This window comes from Carassius auratus, chromosome 25, assembly GCF_003368295.1.
Source record: "Carassius auratus strain Wakin chromosome 25, ASM336829v1, whole genome shotgun sequence".
Lineage (NCBI taxonomy): Eukaryota > Metazoa > Chordata > Actinopteri > Cypriniformes > Cyprinidae > Carassius > Carassius auratus.
This window is the reverse complement of record NC_039267.1, coordinates 8,693,814-8,711,631: the sequence shown is the minus strand read 5'-3', so window position 1 is coordinate 8,711,631 and position 17,818 is coordinate 8,693,814. Positions and strand designations below refer to the sequence as shown.

Sequence of the window (17,818 nt, the reverse complement as noted above, 5' to 3'; positions counted from 1 at the left end):
CTTTTTCTCATTTTATTCCTGCAAATTTTCAGTACGGCTTGTTACATAGTATACCGTAGTTCTTCTAAGATTTAAATTTTTGTTTGTTATATAATGCTGTATTCGTTTTCTTCAACAGAAATGTATGGAGACCAAGAACAGCATACTTGCCCGTCAGAAGGAGATGCAGGCCTCTCTGGACAAGGTAAAACACTTGGTCCACCTCATCCAGAGCTTTAACTTGACTCAGTCCATGGAGACGGACATCATACAGGATTCCAAACAGGACTGCATAGAGTCAGGGAGCATCAAAGACTCAAAGGATGCTACACAAGGGTGTGTGCAGGAGAGTCCCACCGAGCCTAGCGTGCAAGTACCAGCTGCCGTAGCAGTTCCCAAAGTGAAGGCAGAGCCAGAGGTGGGCGAAATGGCAGAGCCAGCAGCCGCAGTCACACCTGATGCTGCATCAGGTGAATCGGGAGTTAGTGCCCTGGAAGTGCCCAAAACCACAATTGGTGAGGAGATGATGGATGTGGCGAAAACGCCGGAGCCTGCTGAATTGCCTCAGGCCAGGGACGTAAAAACGAATGGAGGAACAGACTTTGTTTGTACCGGTTTGAACCCAGAAGAAGTGGAGGGTGCTGTGGATGCCGCAGAATCTGTGGGTTCTGAGAACATCCCTCCCAGTGACACCAGTTGTGTAGAGGATTCTGGGAAGATGGAAGTGGAGCTGCAGGAAGATGGAAGTCATGGCGTGAACACCAACAACGGCAAAACCTCAGAACCTTCTCAGCAGGCTTTGCCAGCCCCTCTAAGCAGCGTGGACAACCCCAAATAGTTCTCAGCCTCACACTAAACACATTTACATCACCAAAACATTTAAACAGATTTTCCTATTGCACCTTGGACTGGTGCACAAAGTTGCCAATCTATACATATATATATTATACATATATATTATCTATATCCAAATAAATGTTGTTTTTTTTATTTTCTTTCTTTTACTTTTTTTTTTTTTTTCAATGGTAAAACTGTTTCAACAGTACTTCTACATCCAAGGCACACTAGTCTTGGTTCTTGTAGACCAATAGAGCCCAAACTTGTGAGTGAAAAGGGTGACTGGTGAAAGAGTGTCATGCCAATTATATTAGATTATTAAAAAAAGAAAAATGGTGGTTTAATAATATTAATAATAATTGTTCTAATAATAATGATGTTGATAAAGATGATGGATGATTTATCAGATCAGACCAGTGTGTGCCTCCAACATGGGGTTTGTTTTCCATAGGTTGTCTTAGTTTTCTTCTCCTCAGGAGGAGAAAGGCAGGGCAGATGTGTCCAAAGACTGCAAGACTATGCCCACACCCTGTGCACCTCTAGCCAGGCCTGAGTGCCCGGCCATACCAAAAGCTTCTCTTTCCAAACAGGACAAAATATAAATAAATAACCAGTGCATCAGTATTCACCAGGGACAAGGCAGAGGTTTAGAATCCTGTTGTTGGCATGGGCTAGACTAAATCAGGAATGCCTATAGCAACCCCAATTTCTTTCCTGCACTCTACATCTTGTCCACATTTCCCAGTTAGCTGTAGAAGTGTCCCCTCTCAAAGTCATCTCAGGCTAATCAGTGGTCGAGCGCATGGCAAAGCCTTTCAAGATCTTTGACTAAGGGCTGGAAGAGGAAGCTACACCAGAAGTCACATCTTGGTAACTACAACAAATCATGCGTGGTAGATTAGTCTGAAAAGTGGTGTTGGTTCTGTGTGTTGAATCTTGAGTCTTGTTCTAAAGTCAGTATATGTGTGTATTCTATGCTGTTTGTGGATTTTATTAAGTTTGTTTGTTTTTTTAGAAAATATATTCAGGTCTTCCTAGTCTTCATTGAAAAATAAGTGCTTTTCTGTTTCAAGAAACAGTTGTTTGTTATCAATGGTGTTTAAAAAAGGCATGAATTATGCAAGCAGCTTTCTCAATTTCAGAGATGCACATTGCATAATGAGTGTTTTTATTTGAATTCCGAACTGCCAAATGCTTTAGTTTTTTTTTTTTTTTTTTTTTTTATTGAAATTAATGGTAATATCCTCTTACTGTGTTTAGTCTACAATATAATGGACTAGTCCCATCCCCATTTTTCCAAAATGTTTTTTTTTTTTTTTTTTTTGAAGAACAATAATGACTAAGTCACAATTTTCTGTCTTAAAACTTGAGGGTTGGATGTATGAGCCAAATTGAATAATAAGGAAATGACAGAAAACCCTTAATTAAAGCACAAGCTTTATTGTAGATAACTAAAGCAAACGCACTAAGAACCTCTTAAGAGACTTTGAGCAAAATTTTAAAAAAGCGCTTAAATCTTAACTGTTGGTTTTTACGCTTGCCAACATCCTGGAAAATCGAAAACAACAGCCAGTTGCTTGCGTACAAAGTGGGAAGCACTGTTTAGGACCATCTTCTGCTGGTTTTTGCTGGCTTTGTGTTGTGTTGCATATTATCTTATCCTGTCCCAGATAACATCTTAAGTCTTAAAAATAATGCATGGATGGCACCTTTTATGTTTATGTCAGGTCATTCCAAAAAGCATATCCCTTTTAGCTTTGTGAATATAGCCACTCAGGCTAGGTTTGAACGCATATCAAATTCCACATATCTGTTTAGGGCATCTTTGTAAGTCCTCATTTTGACTATATGTATACAGTAGTGCGTATTTATTTGGGATTTGAAAAGAACGATGCATTGCTCATTTTGGCTGTTTAAACACGAGAGAACCTACCATGATATGGATTCTGTATTTGGGATGATGTTTACTATTTTGTTTGTTTTAAATGATCTATTTATCTTGATTAGTCAGGATTTCTTGGCTTTAAAACTCAATTTGTGATTCTTAGTGCATGGGGTCTTGGTTATATCAACAATGTGCTGCAATTTCTCACAATCTACTGTGAAAATTCACATACTTATCCTTAATACATTCCCATAATGACTGTTACCCTCTGAGCCAAGGCTGGGTAATAACGGACAAACATTAATATCATGGCGTCCATTATTGTGGCATAACATGAATATTTAAGGCCTTCCAGAAGTCACCATTGTCAGAGTAGAGAATATTTAAAGAAAACTACTTTTATTCCTTCCTGTACAGGTGCCCAGAGTGCCTTCAACCTTTTGCATACTGAATTTAATCTCATAAACTGGTCACATTTCCCTCTGTAAAACGTCACTGAGTTAACCTTGATTGGAAGCACATTTCTTGTAATTTCATTTGGTTAAAGTGAAACCGTTGTAGTGATGTGCTTGTGTTAGTGTAGTCCTGTCTGTCTTTACTTAATCTACTTATCTGCTGTAATTAAAGAGCCCCTCTTAGAGTAGGCTATATTTTAAGGAGTTAAGGAGTTGCCTTGAGCTTTTTAATACTCTGAACAAAAGTATATCTAAGTGATTGCACAAAATTGGTCTAAAGAAAGGGAAAAAAAAGGAGTTGTTCCTTATAATGAGTGTTAAATTAATTCATTGGTTTATCAGAGCACTCTGTGCTACCAAAATATTAAGTGTGTGAATCTTGTGACAAAAATGTGTTTTTTGGATTGACATTCATTGGAAAAAAAGGTCTGGAAGTTTAGGAAGTCATGTTTTTTTTGTCTTTATGCACTTTTTATAAGAATGTCCTAAGTATTACTCCCGCCACCGCCAAAACACCCCAAAAAAAAACTTAAGTGTCTGCTCGTTTTAAGTTATTTTGTAGTGTGTGATTCAGGAGATTTTTTTTTTCTCTTCTCGTGTTTCACAAAACAGGACTGTTCAGGCCAGTGACTACTACTTAACATAACATACATAACACTCTGCTCTTAAAACGACTTGCACCCTTTCTTATTAGCGTCATGCCCTTCATCTCTCCTTCAGTCACTGAGTTAGAGTAATGGACTTGTACCTGAATCAGGTATTTAAATTTCAGCCTTGACTATTAGCAAAGCTGAACGGATCAAAAAAAAAACCTGCAATCTGATTGGATGGACTCAAACCCCCAGAACACCAACCTGTCCAATCAGTTCAACAAAAAGCATGCCTTCTTATGCAAATTTTTTATAAGTTTTGTCAAACTTTTTTTAAATATGCATTTAGTTTTGAGTTTATTTTGTAAAATGATTTTTATGTGAACTTTGTGTCACTTTCCTTTTTACATGTCTGGCGAAGATGATGCCAAAACACAACAGTATACATATGTACATCTCTTAAATACACTTGCATTTTTTTGTTGTTTAAATTATGACCTTTCACAATGGCACCTGTAGATAATAGTTCATTCATGTACAGTTACAGATAGGAATTATTTGCTGGCCACAAATCTGGTCTCTTTGGAACGTGGAAATGTGGCGTTTCGGCTGTGTATGTATCTCATGGACCGTTACTTTCATTCAAGTCTGCCTTTGCTAGCACACCATGCTGAATGTTATTGTTATCTTGGGGCACTGGGTGGGGGGTACCAATGGTTGTGAGAAGATATTTATGGTCTTATATGGCTTATCTTGCAGACTGCATGTAATCCGTTGTGGGTGGGGCCTTGAAGTAAGGGGAGGGAACATCTGAAAGCCACGCATTCAAGTTCTTAAGTCAGTATACCCAAAGAGACTGCAAACATTTTGCTGTTAGGAAGCTTTTTTATATGCATTCGAGATACATATCATGTCACGATTGATTTTTGCTCTAGCTTACGGCTCGGACAGGTGGGAAATGCTTTCTAATTTGCCTGTATGGCTTTGCAATTTTGGTTTTAGAACTTCTTAAAGATGAAAAGTTGCCGTGTACATTTTATGCATAACATCAAAACATTTTCACACCCATTCCAGCTGTTCATCCTGTCATCTTGATCTTAATTGTGTGTAGATTATCTATATTCTTTATGGTGCGTTATAATTCCACAGTGACAATGAAGTCATTGTAGTTTTAATGTAGTTTCTGTTCACTTTACATACTATTTACTCAGTCATGATTGTGGCCTTCTCGTACTGTTGATGCATTTCATTTCTGTAGTCGTGACTTTCCTGGTGTTGTGCACTGTGTGTGAGCGAGTGTGTTTGTTTGAGCAGGTGTGTGTGTGTGTGAGCGTTACCTCATCTACAGTCAGCTGTCCAATTGGAAAACATTTTTGTTTACGCGTGCAAAAAAGAAAATCAAAAAAAAAAAAATTCTTCCACTTGATGAAACACAAAACAGGATACATTGTAGCGACATGAGTTATTTAAAAAATTAAAAATAAATAAAAAGAAAGAAAAAGTTCACCTGGTGTGCTGAACTAAGTGTAAATGGTTTATTACACAGTATGAATATTTGTAAAATTGTTTGTATTTTTTCATAATGATTTTAAAAAGGAGTGTGTTTATTTTTTGACTTTTTTCTGTTACAGAGCTCGCTCTCTCTCTCTCTCTCTGGTCTTTTTTCTCCTTGTTTGTTCGCCTGACATTGTGAGTGCGTCAGTTGGTTCTTACCTCTCCTGTATTGAGCCTGTGATGAGTCCTTTGTATGCAGTGTTTTGAAAATACTGTAGGGAACATTGGAAGAAATTGATATTAGGAGCATTTGATCAATTTGTATTTATTTATTTTATCATTTTGTTAATAAATTGACAAAAACATATTTGCCTTCCATTTTTATTGAATTCAACTTAGCTTTATAGAATGACGAAATAACTTGTGAAACTGATTTTAAGCAAGTGCCCAGCCAAAAGAGATATTTAAAGTGTTCAGGTGGATGTTGAGCGCAAGTGCAGGTGAATTTTTGGGCCGTTACTGCTGTGTATACAACAACTTGCTAATTCTTTTTAAAAAATACAGCAGCTTCACAAGATAATAACCAAAGATGATATTTTACTTATATTTATTGAAAATGTGCTGTGGTACTAACCTGTGGGATATTCCTGAAGCAATCCATGGCGAATTTAAGAATGTAGAGGTGTAAAATAAAAGAATCCTCACACTTTTCCCCCTTGATTGTTCTGACATCATAAAAAAATAACTTAAAATGGCTGTAATTTTACAGTAGTTACAGATAGCGCTGTTACACAGTTCATCGTCTTTTTGTCATTAAAGCGATGCGCATACGGTGATATTTAATTTTTCTGTATTTGAAACGATGAAGTATTTAGCTGTAAAAGCTCAATTTTGTTGTTATGAAGGGCGTTTGGCATAGAAACGGAAATTTGAATGAATAACTCGTCTACAGAATATCCTATGTATGTTTATGATATATTATATATATGATATAAAATATATATTATGTCTAATTACAACAATTCCGATAAGAGAGCTTTTCAAGTTGTAATCTTAAAGTATAACACTTAAGTTATATAAAAAAGCATAAATACATTGTACACCTATGGCTAAAATTATCAACAAAAAGTTTGAATGGTGTCTTTAGATTAAGAGGTTGAAAACTAAATCAATTGTATAGGACTGTGGAGTGAATGATTAAACTTTAATTATTTCAAATATAATTATAAAAAAAGGAAAACTTGGCACACGACCGCTGCGTAATGCGCGCTCCAAAAGCTGACGCGCCTCATACAACTTCACTCACGATCTAACGTCAACTTTCCCTTTCCTGAAATTTCGTGCCCGGTCTGCACAAACACCGCTTTCTTCCGTTTTCCATGTCATTTCCTGTAATAAAAAGATGGTGGTCATAGCAGAGAGAAGCAGCTGACTGTGGTCCAAACATTTGGAGATGATAAACTTTGCATCGCCCGGGACTACTGAAATCCCCCCGTTCCGTTGCGTCACCACCGCGTTTCTCCGAGCGGCCGAGGGCGAGGCGCGCCACGGCTGAAGGAGACCACCAAAGACCCCGCGACGCACTGCGTATATTCTATAGACGGTGAGTTACACTCACTAGCCATTGTGGCCAATGAAAATGGCTTCCGAAAGCGTTAGGCAAATTGCCAGTTGCCTTGTAGAAGCTACACGGAGGCAGATCGTGCAGGAGCACTGCGTACCGTCATTGTCATCGCCCGCGCTTGAGCTTATGTGCAACTTTTACCTCACAGTGTTTAGAAGAACACAACTTTGCAGCAGTTTTGTGTTTCAGCGGAGCGTTATTGCCCTATTTGTTTTCCTGCACTCGTCTCTCTCACAGCTCGGGTAGTTTGTGAGTGACGGCCGGCTTGGCCAATCAGAGCGCTGCTCTCCGACTGAAATATTTTGGAAGTAAATTCTGGATCGGAAACGTCAGCAGAACGGAGTCAGGGTTTCTTGCGGTCACTATCCGTGTTTTGCGGAGAGTGCTGTGTGGTTCTCGCGTTTTGTATGTTTTTATGTAAGCAGCTCAACGTTTGTAGCCATATAAACACCTATAAACCTATAAAAGCATGTAAAATTGAAAATAGTATGACAATGTAAAGCCAGCATGACGTCACTGTGCCCCACTGTAAAGGATAGTTAACACACAACAGGAATACACATTTTGTCCGTAATATAAGTATAGGGTTCAAAGTTCGAGATCACTAGTGTAGTTAGTATTTTTATATACATTTTATTACAAAATTTAACTCCTTAATTTCTGAATGTCTTAATATTTTGTATGTCATAAAAAATGGGCACCGCAAGTTTGTGTAAAACCTGATGGTCATTTTATCCAGCACGATTTAAGAATCATCTAGCAAGAATCTTTTGCTTCAATGGTAAAAATAAATTAATATGCAAAGAAACGGTTTACTTGCAAAATGTTAAATATTTCTTTTTCATTCTTTATAATGTTTTTTTCTCTCTCTACGTTTTTAAATATTGCAAGGCTTAAATAAAAAAGTATATTTATTAAGTGTATATTTTAGGTGCTATGACTGATTGCTGTTGCTTCTCTCTTTTTTATTTTGGTAACTCTTTATTTTAAGGACCATTTCTCGCTATCAACCAGCTTGCATAATACTACTAGGATATTGGCGGTTGATTTGAACTTATAAAGCACATATTAAAACACATATTAATGCCATTTTGCATGACCATATTTTAGATCCATTAATCCTAACACATACCTAAACTTAACAACTACCTTACTATTAATAAGCAGAAAATTTGATTGAGTTTGTTTGCTTTATTAGTTTAAAAAAAAATATTGAGGCAAAAGTCATAATCAATAGTTAGTTAATAGTGATAATTAGAACTTAAAATAAAAATACATTAAAAACCTTAAAATAAAGAGTGACCTTCATTTGAAATTGTTTTAGCTAACATCTCTCAAATTATTGAATTATTAAATTAAAATCTCCTGTTTTAACAGTATTTATATCCCCTTATTTTGCTTTAGTTTTAATATGTCGAAGTGAAGCGAGGCACACAGGAGTCTCTCCTTCCTGCCCAGATGGCAGATGCCTGCGCTGTTCCAGAGCATTCCTCCATGGAAGTTGAGGCCGAATGCAGCACCAGGTCAGGTTTAAAAAGTGTTTACGAAAGCAAACATTTAAAGAGAAATCCCTGTGCATAAAAATAGTACTAATATGCATTTTTCTACATATTTACCAGTGCCTCAAACAAGAAGTCAATTGAAGAGCCAAACAAAAAATTAAAAGTTGACCATGAGCATTCAGCCAGTTTTTGGTGTAAGTATCATTTACTTTAACTTTAAATGAAAGTGTGGTATATAGTGCCCCCCATAAGTATTGGAACTGTAAACAAAATTGCTCTGTTTGCTGTGGAGTCAAGAAATCTGTAAATATGATTAAAATATGAATATGAGACAAAACTACAGAATGTCACATTTTATTATCGGGTGATTCGACACAAAGATGTTTTACCAGATAAGAAGATCAGCACTTTTAGAGTTTCATCTCTCTATCTGATGTGAGCATAAGTATTGGAACAGTTCCCTCACAGGTCTTTCTAAGTGTTCAACTGTGTCCTGTTGCATTAATTCTTCAGATATTAAAAGCAGGGAATGTGTCTTATCAGTTGTATCCATTGCTTCTGCATTCTAAGTCTTGCATTTGATGATGACACACACAAACCAGGATGAAGACAAGGGAGCTGACTTTGAGAGAAAAGCAAGCAATTTGGATGCTAAAAGAAAAGAGGAACTCAGTTAGAGCAAAAGCAAAAACAAAGGTTATGGAGAAATCAAGAGTTTGGAAACCACCGGCGACATCAGCAACCAACAATAACCTGATCGCGAGAAAAACAACAGTAGTTGATGACAGACAAATCATAAAAGCTGTGTAAATGAACCCTAAAAATTTTATTTGACAGAATTACAGAGGCTACACAGCAAGACGTAAACCTCTGACCAGCACCAAAAATAGAAAGGCAAGATTAGAATTAGCAAAAAAGCACTAAGGTGAGCCAGTAGAGTTTTATGGAAAAGGGAAAGCAAAAGTTTGGAGAAAAGCGGACTGCAGATGATCCTAAGCATACATCTTCATCAGTAAAGCTTGGTGGAGGTGCATGGGCATGCATTTCTGTCTCTAGAACAGGCCCTCTTAGGTTTAATGATGACTTAATGTATGATGATTGTAGCAGAATGAATTTGGAAGGGTACAAATCCATCTTGGCTGTAATATTAAAGGAAATATCGCTGAACTCACCAGAAAGTGCTTTATAGTGCATCAGAACAATGACCCAAAAAACCCTGCCAGCTCTGCCAAGGATTTTATCAGGGCAAAGAAAAGGAAATTTTTAGATTGCCCAAATCAGTCTCCAGATTTAAATCTGATTCAACAGGATTTTCACCAGCTGAAGAGGAGACTAAAGACAGAAACTCCCCAAAACAAGCAACAGCTGGAATTGGCTTCATTAAAGGCTGGGGAAAGCATTTCCAAGGATGAGACCAAGAGTCCGGTGATGGGCACAGACTCACTCCTCTGATTGCGCACAAGGGATCTGCAAAAAAATAATAGCTTTTAATCTTTTATATCTGCCCTAAGTTAAACTGTCCCAATACCTATGGTCACATCAGCTGAATATGTTGAAACAGCTAATAATAAAATGTGACATTCTGTAGTTTTTCCTCATATTTATATTTTAATCATATTTGAAAATGTCGTGACTCCACAGCAAAGCAAGTTTGTTTTTACTGCTCCAGTATATATATATATGTATATGTGTGTGTTTTTATTCATTGCTTATTTAATGTAATATGTGCAGTCTGTGAAGAGTGCAAGAAGTATTTCTTGGAGGAGTGCCCTACCCACGGGCCCCCTGTTTTTGTGCCAGACACCCCTGTGGCATCAGGGGTGCCCAATCGGGCAGCTCTCACTGTACCCTCAGGCATTGAGATCCACCGAGATGGTGATAAGGTGGATGTCTGCTGCATGGATGAAAACATACCAAAGGGGGCGCTGTTTGGTCCTTATCAAGGCCAAATAATGGCTTCGGATAAACCCTCAGGGCCATACTCTTGGATGGTAGGTTATGTTGTAAGCTTAAACACCATTTAGCATAATTCAGTGTATTTGTAATAATTTTAAATGCAGGTACAAACTATATTTTAATTTCAAATGTTTATTGCAGATTGTTGATAAAGACAGCAAATATAAATTCATTGATGGCAGTGATGAAACTACATCTAACTGGATGAGGTAGCTTTTCTTTGTGCTATTGTAACGTACGGATCTTGTGTGGAAAATGTTGTTGTTTTAGTCACTATGGTTATATTGATATAATTGTTCACAATGCTAAGTTTATTTATTCCTCTCAGGTTCATTATGATTTCTTCTGATGAGAGTAAAAAGAACCTGAGTGCATTTCAGCATGACGAAAAAATCTACTTCCGAGTTTGTCAGAGACTGACAGTGGGCGAGAAACTCTGTGTGTGGTACAGCAGCGAGTACTTGAGGCGACTGCAGAGTGTGTCTCGGGACAGTATTGACCGCAACCTGGACACAGGTGAGACACCCCTCGCTGGTGCTTGTGCCAAAAGAAAAAGAAAAAGAAATGTAACAGTTTTGAAGTAGGTTAAAAGTTAAGGAATCTCAAAAGACATTTTAAGGGGCTTCTAATAGAAACACTGGAGGACTGAATCCAGATGTGGAGACTATTGAACTGGAATAATAATATAATCTTATAAAATACTAACAGCACTTTTTCAAATTTGCATCAATTTAAACCAAAACAATTTTCTAAATGAATAATAGTTTGTTTGTGTAGTATGAAATACATTTATGTGAAAATATTTGGTTTACTGGATTAGATCAGATTAGATTCCCAAGGAACATACATACTGATAAAAATTTTTAAAATAAATGTATAGCTTGAATGCACTAAGTTGCTTTGGATAAAAGCGTCCACTGTAAATGTAAAAATGTAAAGATGAGATCTGTTGCTGAACTTTAAAAAAGACTGATATTCACAACAAGATTGGACTAAAATGTAAACAGTATGAACTATAATTAAAGTAGTTCAGCCAAAAATGAGCACTACATACTTGTCCCCATGTTGTTCCAAACGAATTCTTCTGTAAAAATACAAAAAGGCGATATTTTAAAGAATTCTACGGATCGCTGTTGTCCTTTCGATAAACATTAATGCAGGCTGGAAGTTCCAAGCTTCAAAGGGAGTCCAAAGGCATCATAAAAAAAATTATAAACGTGATTAATATAAAGTGTGCGCTATATTTCTTCTGAAAGCTTTCTAGCGGGCAAAAGCCCAAAATGTACCTTATCTCATATTGAACATTTTTGATCAACAAAAAAGTACCCAGAAGAGATGTTCCAGGCCTTCAGTGGTTTAACAGGTAAGTGAAATAGGATTTACGTACTTTTTTCACTTGTCCTGCTTTAGTCAACTTACTGTTTTCCTAATCATGTTTATTATTGACAGGATTTTTAAAATGCTGATAGTGCATAGTTACAAACATTAACCAGAACACTATTGTATTGCAGGAGTGAAATTAGAAGAACAAGAGGAGCCTAAAGGTCCAGTGTTGAGATCGGCAGTGCACGGTAGACGGACACTAAGTAAGCATGGAAATGATGAGGCAGAAAACCAGCCCCTGGCCAAGAAAAAGAAGATTGACCTCATTTTCAAAGATGTCCTGGAAGCATCTCTGGAGGCTAATCAAAGTCAGAACAACCCCCTGAACAGCACCTTGTCTTTTCAAAGAGCAAGAACAAATGTCTGCCCGGTTTTCAGCCAGCCTGATGCAGAGTGTAAAGAGTCTGTATTCGCCTCTGGATTGGCATCTATGGAACACCATGAGAGTGGGTTTGATGCAAAATGCATTAAAACGGAAGAAACAGAAGAAGAGGCAACTCTGAGCAGCGAAGGACCATCAACATCTTTTTGCCCAAACTGTGTGAGGTTAAAACGACGGATCCGTGAGCTGGAGGCAGAACTGCTCCGTCTCAGAGGACAGGGGCATGCTGAAATTAAGCCTTTGCCACCATCTGATCCACTTCCTAGTGAGGACCTCAGAGGTAGGTTTGTACCTGCGATGGGACGCTACCATGGATCAGAGCCTTTCAGCAGTAAATATTAATGACATATAGACACGTATATAAACTGTCGTTACTGTTGACATTCTTTTGTTGTGTGATTGCCAAATCTGTTGAAATGTTTAAAATGGAAATGCACTCTTAATTAAAAGTTTTAATAAAATAATTAAGGAGTGTTTTCTTTTTGGAGCCTGCAACTTAGATTGGTTTTGGGAATTAAGAATGTTTGAATTTAATCGTACTTAAAAATGATTTTTTTAGTGCATTATTTGATGTAGAACTTGATGTAGAAGGCGTGTTTACAATAGGTATAAAGACTCTGAAACCTTCATTCATGCCAAAACTTAGCAGTAAATGACTTTTAGTTATTTAATCTTGCTTTGTTTTGGTTTTCAGTTTAATTTTGTGCTCTGTTTGTTCATTTGTTGTAGATGCCATGACGCCCATCCCAGCAGCGCTTGAGGAGGACGATCAGGATGTTGATTCTGCTGATGAATCCATCTCTGCTGACCTCATGGTAGCTACAGACGAGGCTTCAAAACTCTCGGTGGGCTCAGGTCGTCGGATTCGTCGCTTTAAACACGAGTGGCTGAAGAAGTTCTGGTTTCTCCGTTATTCGGCCACACTTAATGAGATGTGGTGCCATGTGTGCCGACAATACACCGTCCAGTCCTCCCGAACCTCTGCTTTTATTATCGGTTCCAAGCAATTCAAAATCCACACCATTAAACTTCACAGCCAGAGCAATCTACACAAGAAGTGTTTGCAGCTTTACAAACTTCGCATGCACCCAGAGAAGACCGAGGAGATGTGTCGTAATATGATGACTCTCTTCAATGCTGCCTACCACCTAGCTTTGGAAGGAAGGCCATTTTCTGATCTGCGACCTTTGGCGGAGCTCCTCAAGAAGTGCGACCTCAAAGTAGTAGATCAGTACATGAATGAAAATGACTGTCAGATCCTCATCCAACACATTACCCGAGCATTCAAAGAGGATTTGGCCGAGAAGATTCGCCTTTCTCCCTTTCTAAGCATCATCATGGATGGACAGAACGATGAACTCTTGGCTGACACTGTTGCCGTTTATGTCCAGTTCACCACCACTGATGGACTTCCTGCCACAGAGTTCCTTTCCCTACAAAGGCTTTGCGGAGGCAATGTGGAAGGCTACCTTCAGGCTGTGGATCGTGCCTTTGGTGTCCTTGGTCTAAGACTCCAGGACATGCTGGTTGTTGGCTTGGGAATAGATGGCTCAAACCTCTCTTCTAGTCTGAGGGCAAAAATTTACATAGCCATACGAAAGACAATTCCTTGGGTGTTGTGTCTACCTGTAATGATCCATCGTCCCCATTTAGAGGTTCTGGATGCCATCAGCGGCAAGGAGCTTTCGTGCTTGGAGGATTTGGAAAACAACTTGAAGCAACTGCTTAGCTTCTACCGGTATTCTCCACGTATGATGGCTGAGTTGAGATCGACAGCACCAACTTTGTCTGAGGAAACTGAATTTCTTGGGGATATAAGGGCCGTCCGTTGGATCATAGGGGAACCCAATGTTCTCAATGCCCTAATCAAGGACTATCTGGAGGTGGTTGCTCACTTGAAGGGCATAAGCAGCCAAACCCAGAGAGGCGATGCTGCTGCCATTGCTCTGTCTCTCCTACAGTTCCTGTTGGATTATCAGTCGGTGAAGCTGATCTACTTTCTGTTGGACATCATTGCTGTTTTTTCACGACTTGCTTTCATCTTTCAGGGGGACTATCTGTTGCCATCACAAGTGGACTCAAAAATTGAGGATGCTATTAATGAAATTGGTCAATTGGTGGACTCCCCAGGGGAGTACCTACAGGAGTTTGAGGACAACTTTCGAGAGAGTTTCAATGGCGTGGACCTCAAGAACTTGCGTGTTGCAGAGTCCAAGTTTCAGTCCATTCGAGAGAAGATCTGTCAGCGAAGTCAAGGCATCCTGGCCCAACGTTTTGATCCACGTAGTCGCACAGTGGTCCAGGCCTGTAAGATCCTTGACCTGACCTCGTGGCCTCTCAACAGAGATGATCTTAGCGCATATGGAGAAGAGGAGATCCTTGTAATTTCGGACCACCTGAAGACTATTCCGTCATCTGGCCGCGAACTCTCTCAAGAAAGAATAGATGCCCGAGGAAGCCTTGTAGTTGAATGGAGGGATCTAAAAGCTGATTATTGTAGTGTGAATGGTTTTAAAGAAGTAGTCAGTCACATCTTCAGATACAAGCAACGTTTTCCTCTTCTCAATCACATCCTGCAGATTGTCAGGGTCTTGCCAACGTCATCAACATGCTGCGACAAAGGAAGATGCTCGTTGCAAAAAGTGCGCAGAAACAGCCGTTCCAGGCTGACTCTGGAGCAGATCAACGATCTGCTCACCTTGGCCGTTAACGGACCACCTATTGGCAGCTTTGACGGAAAGCGAGCTTTGGACAGCTGGTTTGAAGAGAAATCCGGGAACAGCTATTCGCTCTCACCAGAAATGCTGAGCAGAATGTCCACCACCGAACAAAAGTCTGTGTTGCACAATATGGATATGAATGCAGAGTATTATCCAGATATTTGACTGATCAGCGCCATTTGACTGATCAGCCAACATGATTCCAAAAAGCCATCTCGTTGGAAAAGGGCTGATCGGGACTATAATGTGATTGGCCAAGTAGTTTGACACTGGCCCTGCTGCTAAAATGGCCTAGATCAGCGTCTTCTCTAAGAGTCGGTATGAATGCCTTTGCAGGTCGCAGGCACATGAAACACTTTAAAATGTTCCTGTAAATGGTTGTGATGTGTTGATATGTGTTTTTGTCCAAAGATATACTATTTTCAAATCATGAGGATTGTTGCCTTTAGGTGAATTTTCAACTGAGCACCATTTCATCAGGCATTGGCGAGTGAAGCCTCATACTGTCTTTTTTAATCTCTTAAAATGTCAAATTTCAAAAACAGATTCAGCTATACGTTCTGGAAAAACAGTTTTATTATTAGATCTGCAATATGATTTGAGCAATCATTCTGTATTTGTATGTAGATTTGTGTGTATGGAAATTATATAACAAAAAGTGCTTCATTTTTATAGCATGTTCTTATGCTGGTTACCGCTGATTGGAATGGAAATAGCCACTATTTTACCATGCAGTATATTCCTAACGTTATATTTTTTAGATACTCTTTAGTTAACCATTACTCTTAAGATTACATATAAATCTTGGTTTGATAACATGTTGATGTGCCATAATACTTTATGCAATCGGGCACCTGTAATGTGCAGTTTACACCCAATCTGATTAAAAGATTTCCAATATAACGCCTAAATATGCAGGGTTTGAATGCCTTACCAATAGAAAAAAAGTTTTTCGGTTCTTTTCGCATGTGCTGGTGCTTGATTTCTGGTACATGTTTATATGTACTGCTATCAGCAGCCATGTCAGACCCCCATTATGAGCCAGTTCAAATAGTATCATAGTTAAATGTTCATGTTTGAAGTGATTTTACTCTGATAAAGCAACACATATATGTTTACTGTTAAATGCTGTAAAAGGCAGTTTAAATAGTCAAATGTTTACTAAAAATTTTAAATGATGAACAGAAAATGCTTCAGTAATAATACCCCAAAATGGCATCACTCTGTTTCAGCAATACTTTTCATCCAGTGCAAATGCTTGTGCATGACGTCACCACTAGTAGGCGACACTGTACGACAGTTTACCTTTGGATGAATTATAGCACTATTTAAATCAAAGTCATACACGAAAAAAGCTTTTATATTTTTGATTGTGTTATTATGTGCATTCATGTATTCTAGCAGTGCATGTGTTATGGTTAGTACCATATATTTTTCCATATATTTTTCACTTGTTATTTTTGCCTTACCTTGCTACTAAATTCCATCAATGATACGTGCAATATATATTCTACACTTAAATTTTACATTTTTAAATACAAGCAAGTCTAATACTTAATAATGATGTTCCTTGACGCAAAACTGTGTAATTTAGAGGTTTCCAATATGACTGGGCATGTTTTAGAAGATTGGTATAGATTTACCCTTTTTATCTCTTTCTTAATTTTGTTCTAAAAATGTCCATATTTTTCAGTCATAACTCCTTTTAAAAATAATCAAAAAGGAGTCACCAGTAGAGATTTGTTGATAATTATAAGGCATTTATAATAGTAATATTTTCAATGTTGCAGTTGAAATTTAACGTAAATTTTATTCATACAGCTGTTAAAGCATCATTATTATCAGTTTAGAAAATATTGTAATCAGTGGTATATCTCAATTTATCAATTTTAGGTGCAGTAATATTGAAAAGTATTGATTGTTCTCACTGTATACATCTTCAAAATCACAAAAGATCAGTTAAATGCAGTTTTCTGTGGTTACGTTAACTTTAAACTTTCCATGTGTACAGTTAAGGCCTTCATTGTGCTGCAAGGTTTTACATTAATCAAACTGAAATGGCTTGTCTTTATTTTAAAATATGGATTAAGATTTTGCACGTCTGAAAATTTAGCATGTTTAAAGCTTCAGAATGCTTGTACTTTATGGAAATAATTATTTCAATAAATTCTTTTTTATTCTGTTTTAACAAATGTAAAGAGAAATTTCAAAAACAGTGTTCTACGCAAAAGATTATTCTCATGTAATTGGTCGAGCTATTATGTTTCAAAGTAGATAGCTGTGTTTATGCGTCATAGCATACCCACATCTGAACTCATTTGCAGTAGCAATTGTGTTAAGGATTAATAAGTAAGCTACCAAAAATCCAATCTTTTCTTATATGTATGTATGTGAATGCTTTTGAATGTTAGACTGTTACCTCAAAGTGAGGTATGTCATCGAGTGAGTCTTCTCACATTGTGCTGGGAGGTATACGCCGCAGCTATGTCAAAGAAAACATTTGCTCATCTTCTATGCTGAATTCTCATAAAATTGAGCCAAAGTCAAGCCTGATTTTGTTTAGTTAGGGCTTTTTTATGTACTTTCCTTTAATCAAATACTATGTGTACCAAATGTAAATGTTATGCTTGTCATGCAAACACAATAATGTGCATTCTCCTTATGAATTATTATAAAATGTTTTTTTTTCTTCTTTTTTTTATCTGGGAGACACCAGGTCTAAGGCCTAAGGAACAAAGTTACTTCTGATTTCAGTTTATTTTCAAACAAAGCAAGTGAATGGTAGCTCTATATTTTCATTCAGTTTCTTCTTGAAGACAAATGTCATTTGCGTGCTTGGATTCATACACCCCTTTCATCCTGAAAACATAACACTGGAAACTCAAGAATATGAACTACATGTGAAATGTATACCCGGAGAATGTGTACATGTATTATAGAAACCCACTTAAAATGATAGCATATGGAATCTATATTCAACAAATAATGGTTTAATAAAGTTTTTTATGTTA

The 17,818-nt window shown here is 37.7% G+C and overlaps 2 protein-coding genes and 1 long non-coding RNA gene across 13 annotated transcripts in view; 2 read left to right on the top strand and 1 right to left on the bottom strand.

The window, feature by feature from the left end:
• Positions 1-5,603, top strand: part of phf21ab (PHD finger protein 21Ab) — a 23,872-nt gene extending 18,269 nt beyond the window's left edge. For 8 of the 9 annotated variants that reach the window (XM_026203248.1, XM_026203246.1, XM_026203244.1 and 5 more), the window contains one exon: positions 119-5,603. In XM_026203248.1, coding sequence (XP_026059033.1) covers positions 119-817 — 699 coding nt within the window. In that variant the 3' untranslated portion in view covers positions 818-5,603. The remainder of the gene's footprint in view (positions 1-118) is intronic. The other variant, XR_003275773.1, reaches the window with a different exon arrangement.
• The window catches only part of LOC113043749 (uncharacterized), an 18,135-nt gene extending 11,457 nt beyond the window's left edge, over positions 1-6,678 (bottom strand). The window contains exons 1-3 of one of the 2 annotated variants that reach the window (XR_003275780.1): positions 6,547-6,678; positions 5,875-5,965; positions 5,460-5,512 (exon numbers count right to left, since the gene is read on the bottom strand). This is a non-coding gene — a long non-coding RNA (uncharacterized LOC113043749). Of the gene's footprint in view, positions 1-5,459; positions 5,513-5,874; positions 6,145-6,546 lie in introns of those variants that run through there. The other variant, XR_003275779.1, reaches the window with a different exon arrangement.
• Positions 6,415-17,818, top strand: prdm11 (PR domain containing 11). 2 transcript variants are annotated; one of them, XM_026203223.1, is made up of 8 exons: positions 6,417-6,843; positions 8,269-8,387; positions 8,484-8,560; positions 10,098-10,357; positions 10,464-10,531; positions 10,651-10,838; positions 11,834-12,367; positions 12,817-17,818. In XM_026203223.1, the coding sequence occupies exons 2-8, from the start codon at positions 8,323-8,325 to the stop codon at positions 14,970-14,972; spliced, it is 3,348 nt and encodes a 1,115-aa protein (XP_026059008.1). In that variant the 5' UTR covers positions 6,417-6,843; positions 8,269-8,322; the 3' UTR covers positions 14,973-17,818. The 2 variants fall into 2 exon arrangements, with proteins under 2 accessions (XP_026059009.1, XP_026059008.1); XM_026203224.1 differs by lacking the exon at positions 11,834-12,367 and having other exon boundaries at positions 6,415-6,843.